Here is a 13,379-nt window from a genome sequence, read left to right as displayed (position 1 = left end):
ATAAAAAAACTCTATTCTATTCCAAAAGCAGTGGGGAAGAGACGTGAGGAAGGATAAGGAGAAAAAAAAAAAAAAGAAACAGAAACATTGACTTCCGACTCTCTCTGTTGCAATAAAATAAGGCATTACCATCACATCACAACTTTTTGCTTTTTCATAATCGCATGAACCAGCCGTTTCTGTAAAGATCTGTCAATCTACTTGGTAAAACCCAAAATCAAGGAGGTGTCTGTATATGTTGATTCTAGTATCTTTGCCAGCATTCTATGCAAGGATCAACCAGTTGGATCTGCTAAAAATTCAACATCTGGATAGGACGCACTTGCCATCTTTTCACATATGTACTTAGTGTCTGGTCTTCAAAAGCCTGCCTCTTTGCACAGCTGCTCTACGGGGTTGTGAAGATAATTTGAAAGAGTCAATAGCCCTTGGGTTTCTTAAAGGAAAATCATGTTAATAATAAGGATATGAGTGTACTTTATCAATAGATGAATAATTCTAAAAGCACTTTACCTCTGCAGTGCATTGCAACCTGGTAATACAGGTAGCCCTCAACTCAGGACCACAACTGAGCCCAAAATTTATCTTGTTAACTAAGAAATTTGTTAAGTGAGTTTTGCCTGACTTTTACAACTTTTCTTGCCGCATTTTTTTTTTATTTGATTTATATGCCGCCCTTCTCCGGAGACTCAGGGCGGCTTACAATGCGTTAAGCAATAGCCTTCATACTTTTGTATATTTATACAAAGTCAGCTTATTGCCCCCACAAACTGGGTCCTCAATTTACCTACCTTAGAAAGGATGGAAGGCTGAGTCAACCTTGAGCCTGGTGAGATTTGAACTTGCAGTAATTGCAGACAGCTGGTGTTAATCACAATGCTATTAGTCTGCTGAGCCACCAGGCCTGTTAAGTGAATCACTGCAGTTGTTAAATTAGTAATACAGTTGTTAAGTGAATCTGGTTTCCCTACTGACTTTGCTTGTCAGAAGGTCACAAAAGATGATCACATGACCTGCAGCCATCATAAATGTGAGTCAGATGTCAAGCAGTCGAATGTAAATCACTGACCACTGGGATGCTGCAAAGGTCGTGTGAAAATGGTCATGAGTCACTTTTTTCAGTGCCATTGTAACTTCGGATGGTCACTAAATGAACTGTTGTAAGTTGAGGACTACCTGTAAAATATTAATGTGCTCTGTTTTCTGAAGCAGAAAAATGCTACAATTAAATGTTTTTTTACAATGTAAAAAAATTAATCCCAAAACTGAAATTGGTTGTCCTCACTTTATTAAACCAGTAAAATTTACTGGCTATCAGTGTCTTAGAATTACTCAAGTTCCATAATTGCATTCCGTAGTGTAAGTAGAAATGTACATACTGTGCTGTAACATTTATAACAGCATAGATATCTTTTATTAGTGTTCACTGGTCTTGCTTTTGATACACGTGTGTCTTTAAGTTGTCTTGTAGTTTATTTTAAGATGAGCTGTCCAGAGTCCTTATTTTGAAAGTCCATACAGCACAAGACTTGGTTAAGAACCCTTTGTTTCTATTTTCTATTTTCATTGTCCACTATCTGCATTGTACTGTATAAAACTAGAGTGTTTGTTCTCTGAACAAAATTCCTATCTTATTTTTTTGGAGGGTCTTTATCATGGATGAAACAGTAGCTGAATATATTAGAAGAACTGTGCTGCGAATACCACGTTCAGAAACATCAAAAATGCTGGCTTCATGGGGGTTTCTGTCCGAGACTCAACTTCAATCTTTAAAAATTCATTATTTCAAGGAAAAAGTATCTGAAGCAGTTGTTGAACTTTGTGAGGTAAGAGCAAACTATAAATGCTTTTATGTCATCTCTCTGAAAATATATATATAAATATATATTCTTATAATAAAGGTTCCCTTTTATTGTAATAAAGATGAGTTATTTGGAAAACACATAATTGCATATGTTTACAACTGCTCTTAATAAGATTATGTTCATAAGAGACACTGACCAATATTATTGTTAACCTCATTTTAACCTAATATTTCTGCAAAGTCAACCTATGTTATTTAGCTTACACTTTTTTCTGGTGAGCAGGGTAGCTAAGAATTTTTTAAAATATAATAATTAAAAACATTTATTGCTGATGAGTTTTCTGTATAAATTATTTCCCATAAAAATAGTAAACTCAACTAAATTCTAAACTGAGTAAATGAAAACAACTTTCTTGAAGTAGACAGGTAAGTGATATCTAACAATCTTTTGAAATCCACAAAATAAGATATGTAAATTGGAACCTCATTTTTAAGGACTAATTGCAATGAATGGATTCCATTATTTGCAACAGATTGTAAGCATACATTATTCACATAATGTGTAATACAATTCTGATTCATTTTACTCAAAAATTCACTAGATTGAGACAATTTCAGTGACATTCCTCTATTATATATTTAACTGGTTTAATGCCTTATAACAGGGGTCTCCAACCTTGGCAACTTTAAGCCTGACGGACTTCAACTCCCAGTAATCCCCAACCAGCAAAGTCCGCCAAGCTTAAAGTGCCAAGGTTGGAGACCCCTGCCTTATAATACTCAATATTGTTCCAATCTCAATAATATTGTATTACATACAGTTGTAATATTGTTCATAAGTTACTCTTTGTCTTAAAGGAGAACCAGGCAACTATCAAAGATGCAGCAGAGTTAGACTTAATTTGTAAGTAGAGTCTTTTATTTAAAGAGAGGAAGAGTAAAAGTCTTTTTTTCTTTAGTCTAAATCAATTATATTATAAACTAAGTTCATTTAATGGGATTGATATATATCCTTTCTGTGATACAATTTAAAAGCAGTTTCACTTTTTTAAGAATAGAAAATTATTGTTTTCACTGGAATGAAATATTATATATTATAATAGTAGGATTGTTACAATGGATTTTATACCTGCGTTTTATATACTGTATTTTTCCTAGTATAAGACGCACCCTTTTCTCCCCTAAAAGGGGGTGAAAATTTAGGTGCGTCTTATACACCGAATGAAGATTCGCTCACCCACTTCCCCCACCATTTGGCCTCTGCCTCACAGCAGTTACCTCCTTGCAAGCAAACAGCAAGAAAAAACAGCTCCTTTCAGCTTCAGCACAGCCTAATTAGCACAAGTTGATTGGATCAGCCTCCAGACTCTCAGTTGATTTGCTCTCAGCTGTTTTGCACATGGCTCTGCTGCTTGCTGCAAAGAGGTAAATTGCTGGAGCAGATTTGTTTTTTTTCCTTGTGCTAATCAAGCTATGCTGAAAACGAAAATGAAAGTAAAGCAGGCTGTTTACTGCAAGGAGGCAAAATTGCTCAGAGGCAGAGGGAGATTTATTTTTCTTTTTTTCCTCACCAAAAAAGGTAGGTGCATCTTATACTCTGGTGTGTCTTATACTCCGAAAAATCCGGTAGTTCATAGTCTAAATCTGAATTTTTAGCTAACTAAGGAGATAATTCCCTTGGATTTGATTTCGATTTGCAGCTTGTTAGCGTTTTCAAAAAACTGCAGCATCCCTAATAAACCTACCACTTGAAAACACATATTTTAGTCTTCTGTTGGATACCAAAATTTATTTATATGGAAATATGGACTGTTTATATCTTCAAAGACAATGAGTAAAGAATAGAGATGTACTCCAATTAATGTGAAAATTCATTAAATGTAAAAAAAAATAGTAATACTGATATTCCTGAAATTCATTTTATAGAGGAAAGGCTTTGTCACAATATTCATAGTTTTTATTAAGTTACTATATTATTAAATTAGTAGCCACTCAGTTTGTGATTTTTTTTTTTAGATAACTACACCTATCAAGACAAAAACACCTGGATTGTTTACCAAATGACCAGAGAAGGTAAGTACCCACAACTTACCTTTAGTTATTCTAAAAATAATTGACTATATTGAAATGTCTTATGTTTTAAATTAATATAGTAGAACTTTCCATCATGTTATTTTGAAACCTTAACAGTTAGAACAATTTTTTTTTAACTGAAATAACCACATTTTCATTAGTAAGTTTGATTCATTAACTTTCTGTATTAATCCTCAGTTAAATTGATATTAAATGGGTTAAATGATAAAAATGGAGTGAATATCCTTCATTTACATGTATACCTTCCTTTTAGTATTTCTACTGCTCCTGAGAACCAATGTAGGTTAAGGTTTAGAATTAGGAGGACAAATTTCAAATTCTTCTTCAACCAGTCACACACATGTGGTCCTCGATTTACAATCACAATTCAGCCCAAAATTTCAGTTGCTAATAGAGAACAGTTGTTAAGTGAGTTTTGCCACATTTTACTACCTTTCTTGCCACAGTTGTTAAGTGAATCACTACAGTTGTTAAATTAGTAATGTGATTGTTAGGTGAATTTGACTTTGTTGACTTTGCTTGCCAGAAGGTCGCAAAAAGTTATCACATGACCCTGGGACACTGCAACTATCAGAAATACGAGCCAGTTGTCAAGCATCTGAATTTTGATCATGGGACCATGGGGGTGCTGCAATGGTTGTAAGGGTGAAAAACAGTCCTAGGTCACTTTTTTCAATGCCATTGTAACTTTGAACAGTCACTAAAGGAATGGTTGTAAATTGAGGACTACCTGTATTCTCAATCCAGCCTACTTGACAGGTTTGTGAAGCTACAATGGATATTTTTGTTTTTCAAAACCTTTTAGCTTTTGGGAAATAAGGGAATGTAAATCAAATAAATAAATAAATACATATTATTGTGATATTAAACTGAAAGAAAATGCATAGCACAACAACCAATGCATTTGCCAAAACATAAAGTGAGTTAAAAATACTCCTTTAAATCAATTTTTTTTTTCCTATTAATAAAACTGCCTAGAGACTTGTATTTAGTTTTATGGCCAAAGAATAAAAGAAGCTTGCCTTATTATTAATCCCATGCAGTTTCAGCTGTGGCAGCCTGCTTGTTCTAAAGCAAAATTAGCTGTTGTATGATACTTCAAAGATTGAAATATTAGTTATGTCATATATCAGCAGTCTTCGGCTTCGCAACCTCCTGATGTACTGACAGTTTTGGAGGCCCCTCAGAAATATGCAGTAGTCTAAAAAACATCAAGAAATCATCAGGTTGGTGAAAGTTGGTTTCAGTGGTGGGTTGCTACCGGTTCACCCCGGTTCGGGAGAACCGATAGCAGCGGTGGCGGGAGGCTCCACCCAGACATCATCAAAAACGCTCTGCGCATGCACAGCACCACCCACACGCTCCCCGTAGCGCTGGGATTTGAAACCCACTACTGATTGGTTTGTATAATCATGAATAGTTTCGAATCTCCTTTATCATTGTTAAAAGTAATGGAAAATTGCAGCCTCCAGTGTAAAAGTAACCCTTTACCTTATTTTGTATAAAATATATGTGTGTTAAATGATACCTATCTATTTTAATGTCTTTTATTATTTGCAGATGATGAAGATGCAGCCATTTTTAACTGGACAACTTTCCAAAAGAAATTTAAATGCACTCTGCTATCTGTTTTGAAAAATGTAAGCCTAATCCATGAAAATGTTTACTCTCTAAATTAAAGAGATGATATGTAACCTAATCTACTAAATCATTTAAATGTAAAACAATTTGACATTAAAGGGACAATACCTTCATTTTTATTTAGAAGGGATCCTTCGGAACTGGCTATTTCTCCAATGTAAGGAATAGGTTGACAAACTAAAATGAACTTGATCGTAACATTCAGAAGCTAATCACCTATGAAATGTAGCGTATATCATTATGTGACCTAATAGAACTGATATTTTAAAAATAATTTAACTGTTCACTATAGCTGTGCTGGATACATTGGCTTAGCACTTCTTAAACAGTTGCATTAGCCATAAACAGGAGTGCATATATTATTTTAAACTAAAAGCAGAGCCACTATGCCTTTGTGTTCTGTGTAAGGTAGGCTGTTCTGTTTGTTTTGTCTGTAATGCATATGTGAGAAACAGTTATGTCTTATTTATTTTTGCAATATTTTACTATGGTTTAAACAACCCACTGTATTTCTTTTCCTTTCTCTTTACATCAGGCAACTATCAGCTTTAAAGAATATGAAGACAATGCAGTGTGGATTCGAATTGCATGGGGAACTCAATATACAAGGCCTAATCAATACAAGCCAACTTACGTAGTTTACCATTCACAAACCCCTTATGTCTTTATAACCAATTCTAAGGTTAAGAGAAATAACACTTTGCTTTTTCAGGTAAATATATTCTGTCTTTAGTTATCTTCATTGTCTTTCAAGGTCATTTTTTGATATAACAAGGATCAATTGATATTTTTGGTTTTCTGAACTAATGTATAATGTATACATGCTTAAATATCATAACTGTAAAATGGGCGGATGGGAAGAACAATACATTTCAGTTTCAATTAAAGATTGCCTCCATTTTCATTTGAAGGCTCTGTTGGCTGCTACCAGTTACAAAGACATCCATGAAATGGGTCTCCGAAGCCATTGCTTAAACTCTCTTAAAGTTATTTTGTTTAAAAGATTTTCCCAGGTGAGCTTCTTCTCTCTTCTAAGCCAAAGTCGGGGTTTTGTTTTGTGTTTTGTTTTGTGCCTTTCTAAGCATCCCAATGTGGTGAATGTGACTTCTTCAAAGAGATCACATTACAATCCTACAAAGCTGGATAGTTTCTCAACAAGATAAATGTAACCCTGTGGATAGAACTAATATTTTACCTTTTGTTTTTTGAAAAATCCTTAAACACTCAAATGAGTAGCATAACAATACATTAACTGTTTATATTATTCTAAATTTAGCAATTGACAAACATTACATTTTAGTTTTAGCTAGCACCACAGCATGTATACGCTTCACATACTATTCTTGAAGAGGGAATTCCAACATGTATATGCAATACGGAGCATGTTACTTCCTTGTTTCTACCTTCTCCACTTCTGCCGTTTTCCTGCTAGTTAAAAAATTCTTAATGGCTTCTATGGGTATTCAGCTGAATGCATAAACATTTTTCTAAATTCAGAATTATATGTATCAGTGGAATAAGATTGAGTACTGAGGGGAAAAAATGGATTTGCAGATATAGAACCAATGAGCGTGAGACCACTCTGTACGGGTCTTGCACATTTTGAAATTCCATATTTGGTCATGAGGTACAGAGATTAATGGATAAACTTACAATACAGTATTTCTGCACTAATGTTCCCTTTTTAAAAAAGAAAGTTTCTACACAGAGTTTTCTTAATATTTCTAAACATCACTCATGCAAGAAAATGTACTAACTTAATGCTTTGGTATTATTTCCCGGTTCCTTATTTCTTTTTTAGAACTTTCAGACACATCTCCCTCGACCCCTGCAAGAAAAAAACAGTGCCCCAGAAAATGGTATTTAAACTAACTTGTTAATTTGTTTTCAATCAAAATGATTACTTTAAATTAGAGTTCGATGGACCATGCTCAGTGCACAGCCATCCCTCAGCCCCATATCCCCAAATCTATGGAATAGATTTTATGAGTGGTTAGAGATAAGAGGTAGAAATTAGAGGGAGGAAGATCGTTACATATGAATTAAAGATAAAGATGGTTTATAATCATAAATATGCCAACATATTTAACAGAATTATAAATAAGCCAATATAAAGAAGTTTAGCTAAATTTACATTATTACTATTGTTACCAATATGTTTGTTTTTCTTTTGTAAATGATACTCTGACAATACACTGTATTCAAAATGTTTCTTAATAATTATATGTGTGTGTGTGTGTGTGTGTAGATGGATGGATAGATGATTTTTTTTTTTTTTTAATTTGATTTATATGCCGCCCTTCTCCGGAGACTCAGGGCGGCTTACAATGCTTTAAGCAATAGCCTTCATTCTTTTTTATATTTTATACAAAGTCAGCTTATTGCCCCCACAAACTGGGTCCTCATTTCACCTACCTTAGAAAGGATGGAAGGCTGAGTCAACCTTGAGCCTTGGAGAGATTCGAACCAGCAGAAATTGCAGGCAGCTGTGTTAATAACAGGGTGCACTAAACCCCTGTACTATCAAGGCTCTGTACTATCAAGATGATAGATAGATAGATAGATAGATAGATAGATAGATAGATAGATAGATAGATAGATAGATAGATAGATAGATGATATAGATAGATATATAGATATATATAAAGGAAGTTCCCTCGGCCCCACTGACCATGTGCCTTAGGATGTCTAACACAGGGCAGCTTAGTTATCTCATGGACAGATTCCTTAACATTTTGGCATTTGGGGGCAAATGGAACATAGAACAATATTGCAGTATGTGCTAAGCATGTTTTCAGAACATCGATGTGTTTTTAACATTTTTTTTCACAGTTGATCCAAGGATAATTCTTGAAGATAAACGTGAAAGGGAGAGAATTCAAAAAGTTAATCGGGAAATTTTTGGCGATGAACCTCAACCAAAGTTAGAACACGCACAATACAAGGTTAATTTCTACTTTACATAGACATTGACAATGTTTCTTTTGGTCCCTTTATACTTGTATTCTGGAGATTCCATGATTGTTCTAATTTTCTATTAATTAAATTGATTTCCAGAGGCTCTGAGCCACTTACAGTGTTAATGTCAAAAGATTAAAACAAAACTCAGTCCAATGTACATGGTTGGCACATAACCGCTGATTATACAAAGGCCTTCGTGGTCACAACCTCCACTTGCTGTTCAAACAGAAGCAGCAATCCCCTCTCAAATTGTGAGGGTTTATCCCTGGATTCAGTCAGCTGCTGAACACATTGGGTTGGTAGATTGATCTAAACCTGTTTCACCCTATCCAGGCCCTAAATGCCTCCAGTTACCAGGATGGGACCACCATTGCATCTCCTGCTCAGCCAAGGAGAAAGATATGTTGTTAAGTATTATTAGCATATTGATAAGAAAGAAAGGGACACGGTGGCTCAGTGGCTAAGACACTGAGCTTGTCGATCGAAAAGTTGGCAGTTTAGCAATTTGAATCCCTACTGCCGCATATTATTAATTAAATTAATTATTAATTATTATTAATTAAATTTGTATGCCACCCCTCTCCGAAGACTCAGGCGGCTTAACACATAACGGAGTGAGCTCCCGTTACTTGTCCCAGTTTTTGCCAACCTAGCAGTTTGAAAGCACATAAAAAATGCAAGTAGAAAAATAGGGACCATTATGGTGGGAAGGTAACAGCGCTCCATGTGCCTTCGGCATTGAGTCATGCCGGCCACATGACCATGGAGACGTCTTTGGGCAGCGCTGTCTCTTCGGGTTTGAAACTGAGATGAGCACCGCCCCCTAGAGTCAGGAACGACTAGCACTCATGTGCGAGGGGAACCTTTACCTTTAAGAAAGAGAGAGAATGTCATGCTGAATCAATACACTGCAGGGTGAAAGCGTCTTCACTGAAGATTATGGACCGTAATCTACACCCAGTGTTTCTCAACCTCTGTAGCTTGAAGATGTATGGACTTCAACTCCCAGAATTCACCAGCCACCAAGGTTGAAAAACACTGATCTACATGCTGCCAGTGTGATTTGCTACATGTATGTCTATCTTCCCAATACTTTTAATACAATCAATAACAATGCTGAATAAATTACTGTATTTAAATTAAAGTTCTGCTGTTTTGGGGTTGTGTATTAGAACTAGATATTTTTTCCACTAGAGGGCACCCTTTGATTTTTCATGTGCATATTTCTTACAGTTGTATTTAATATCATAGTAATAAATTATTCTTGAATAAAATAAGAGCATATGAAAATGAAATCTGAATAGATGCCAAGGAGTTTTTGTTAATCAAATTAATTTTGCAATTATTGTTTTGAAGAAAAACACATTGTAATTTTTGGTAATGTTGACGAGTTATGTAAGAATACTACTGGTACATTTTAAAATGTCTTTATAATGAAACAGCTATGATATTTCAGTTGGATCAGGTCAGGAAGATTAAGATTCATGTTCCCGTTCTGTCATAGAAATCACAGGTAATTTTGGGGTCTTTTTTTGTTAAGCTCATCCTAACTCACACAATTGCTGTGGGATCAAATTGGGGCAACATAATACGTTAGGCTTTCCTGCATTTTATTCCCACGACAGCAACCATGTGAATTTGTTTGGTCTTAGAATGGGGCTGGTCCAAAGTCATCCAATGACTTTTCATGGCTAGCAGAGGATATGAATGTGAATCTCCCTGGAACCTTAACAGTCATACCACACTGATCTATTTACAGTGTCTGGATTTTGTTTGTTGTTATTGCAGCTTGAAACAGTGTTTAAAAGTGAAGAAAGAAGCATTCTGAATACTGATGAGCCATTTAGATGTACGATCAGGTTTTCTAGTCCTCATCTTCTAGAAGCCCTTAAGTCTCTAGGGCCTTCCGGTAAGTATTTCAATTATGGTAAAACCTAAAAGCCACTATTATATAATATTTTTACAGACTAAAACTGCCTATAAAACCAGTGATTCATAGGTCTTTCCATAGTGATGCAAACTACTCTTTTGAGTTCCTTCCTTGCCAACTAATTTAAACTGTATTTTAAAAACTAGTGTCGGGGTGGTTGGGCTCATCCTAATTAAGCATCTGATGAAATAAACTACTATATTCAAATGCAGATATTTGAATTCTGTAGTAGTTGGTTCATTCTAATGTAAATTAATAAGGCAAAAGTCCCTTTTAGGCTGCTCACTATAGTAGCTTCTTTTAAATTTCTCATGTGAATGAGCAGCTTTAATGCATGCAGAATTGCATTTTAATTCTGGATGGATATAGTACCTGAGTTCTTCCATTTTGATTTTGCATCTTGCCAAAATCTCATGAGAATTAAACAACTTTTAGGCAAGATCTCAAACATAGTTTCGGACATTTAAAAAAAATCACTAGCATGGTAGCTGAAAATGTCATTTTGCCAACCCTTGCCTGAAACAGATTTTGATCCCAAGCCATTGTGACATGCAGTTATATATGAGTTTATGCAGTGCTATTAAAAGACATCAGATTCCTGAACTTCCAGTTCACTTACACAGCTATAAGTGATCATATATTTATTTTTATTATGTTTTTTAATACTAGGAATAGCAGATGCTCCTCTTTCACCACTACTCACCTGCATCACTCGAAAAGCCAGGAATTATTTTAGAATCAGAGAGAAAAAAGATGATCTTTCACAAACCAATAATACCTTTCAAGTAAGTTAAAGAACAAAGAGAGACAGATATGGACTCCTCTCCCTCCCGGCATCTTTCATATTACTTTATGGCTTACGGAAAATAAACTGTATAACTTGGAAGGATGAGACACTCCCTGTATTATAACCAGCAACTCTTCATATACGTGCCACATTCTTCTGAAGCAAACCATACAAAAAAGATTTTAGAAATTGAACAATTCACAGGATTATCTTTGTGAGATTTGGTAAATAATTATCAGTGAAGGTTTGTGTATTCGTACCATGTAATTAATAAAAGCACCACTGAAACTGACAATTTGATTTTAAATATTTTAGTTAACTGATGCATGTGAGATAAATAAGCCTATAGACTTATTTATAAAATTGTAATGATGGCATGTAATTTTCAGGCAAGGATAGATAACAAAGTTGTTAAATTTAACTGATAGTCAGGATGACAGCATTCTATGCTGGAGTCAGCCTCTTACAAAATAATATCCCTAGGAGATCCATAAGCAAAGGAAGAGGAAGAATCTTTTCATCCATCTTTTACTAATCCTTCATTCCACTCTGATCTGTTGAGCATAAAATTTACTTTTCATACTAGTTTGAAAGATGAGTAGCTGGGGAAGACATTGGCCCTTTTCCATGGCCAACATCAATATACAGGCTTACATGTTTGAAAAAAAGCATTTGGGTTTTTCTAGTAGGCTTATTTATACACCAGTGCAGATGTTATCAATGCTCAATCAGTATTGTCTAATTAAAAATGTTAATCTGGTGTATTTAATCCAGTTATTTTAATTGCTTGTTTTAGAGAAGTTGCTGTGAAGACAGAATACACTCCCTAAAAACATTGACAATAAATGTTCAATTCTACTGAATTGAATTTTAAACTGAAATTTTTAGTGAATCATGTATATTTTTAATAGTATGGCTTTATATGTACTTAGATGTCCATGACAAAAGGAATATATACTAGCCAGGTACTGCAGAACACTGTTAACAAATGACAGGGTTTTTTCAGACTGCAGATACCTATTTTAAGAGGTTTTTGATTCTCATACTTTGTAAAAATAAACTATTTATAAAATTTCACTGTATTGCTGTTACTGTATTCCAAGTTCATCCTGCTGCTTGATAATAAGTGTGGCTTATTAGCCCCTTATCAGTTTTATATGCACTTCACCTTAACCATAATTTAATCTGGAGTTGGCAGACATTTACACTAAATCAAATTGTTCCATGGTTTATTATATTATGCAAGCCCCTTCTTACTCTTAAGATTATTTGAATTTAATTGAAGCCTAAATTAAGTGTAATCTTTAACCAATTATGCAATATCTGAAAAATTAGTCAAACAACTGGGTTTTTTGTTATTCTCTATAAATGGGAATAATCAAGCTTGGCTTGAAATGTTAGTGTTTATACTTCATGAATGTTAAATTTATGATTCTATATGCAAAACATGTTAGATAAAAACTGGCTGCGGTTGCATTCCAATTTGCTTTGCAGTCGCCCTAACTACTCCAAATAAGGACTGCAGGATCATAAAAAGGCAGATTTGTATTTTGAAATACTTGATGTTTTCGGCTTCTCCTATTACCCCTTTTTGCTCTAAAATTAATAGGATTGTCAACTCCCAAGGGATTCTTTCTGTGCTTGGAATCTGGAATTTATAAAGGCATAGAATCATGGAACATCTAAGGAAGGGACAGCTAAAATAATTGGCAAGACAAAAGGCATACTTAATTTTGCAGAAAAGGGTTGCTAATTATTTTTTTAAAAGCAGGCAAGTAAACCTGTCAGCAGCCTTTTTTCTTAACGTTTTATATACGGAATTAAGTCTGTTAAACTACATCTTATTAACTGAAATAATTTGGTATTTCTATTGTTTCTGGTTGAGCCGCAGTGGTTAGAGTGCAGTACTGCAGGCTACTGCTGCTGGCTGCCTGCAGTTTGGCAGTTCGAATCTCACCAGGCTGAAGATTGACTCGGCCTTCCATCCTTCCCAGGTGGATAAAATGAGGACCCAAATTGTTGGGGGCAATACCCTGTAAACTCTGTAAACCGCTTAGAGAGGGCTGGAAAGCATTAGGAAGAGGTATCAAAGCCTAAGTGCTATTGCTATACCTTTATCTACGGTTTGTAGCCTGGATCCTGGACTGGCCTGAAGTGAAACC

General features: G+C 34.9%; 1 protein-coding gene across 1 annotated transcript; it reads left to right on the top strand.

Annotated features, from left to right (window-relative positions):
- Positions 1 to 1,655: 1,655 nt before the first annotated feature.
- On the top strand, positions 1,656 to 11,893 carry CENPN (centromere protein N). Its single transcript, XM_070952914.1, has 10 exons — positions 1,656 to 1,826; positions 2,663 to 2,708; positions 3,821 to 3,877; positions 5,459 to 5,538; positions 6,075 to 6,251; positions 6,451 to 6,552; positions 7,341 to 7,398; positions 8,372 to 8,484; positions 10,289 to 10,409; positions 11,100 to 11,893. The coding sequence occupies exons 1-10, from the start codon at positions 1,656 to 1,658 to the stop codon at positions 11,222 to 11,224; spliced, it is 1,050 nt and encodes a 349-aa protein (XP_070809015.1). The 3' UTR covers positions 11,225 to 11,893.
- The last annotated feature ends 1,486 nt before the right edge of the window (positions 11,894 to 13,379 follow it).

The sequence above is a fragment of the Pituophis catenifer genome, unplaced genomic scaffold, assembly GCF_029215685.1.
Source record: "Pituophis catenifer annectens isolate HBS135680 unplaced genomic scaffold, rPitCat1.0.hap2 SCAF_13, whole genome shotgun sequence".
Taxonomy (NCBI): Eukaryota; Metazoa; Chordata; class Lepidosauria; order Squamata; family Colubridae; genus Pituophis; species Pituophis catenifer.
Note: the sequence above shows the minus strand (reverse complement) of the source record. Positions and strands in the feature narration are given on the sequence as shown.

Excerpts from the sequence above, each read along its gene's own strand:
- CENPN (XM_070952914.1), top strand. The coding sequence starts at position 1,656 with ATGGATGAAACAGTAGCTGAATATATTAGAAGAACTGTGCTGCGAATA. Across the intron at positions 2,709-3,820 it reads AGCAGAGTTAGACTTAATTT|ATAACTACACCTATCAAGAC; the intron begins GTAAGTAGAGTC and ends TTTTTTTTTTAG. Across the intron at positions 7,399-8,371 it reads AAACAGTGCCCCAGAAAATG|TTGATCCAAGGATAATTCTT; the intron begins GTATTTAAACTA and ends TTTTTTTCACAG.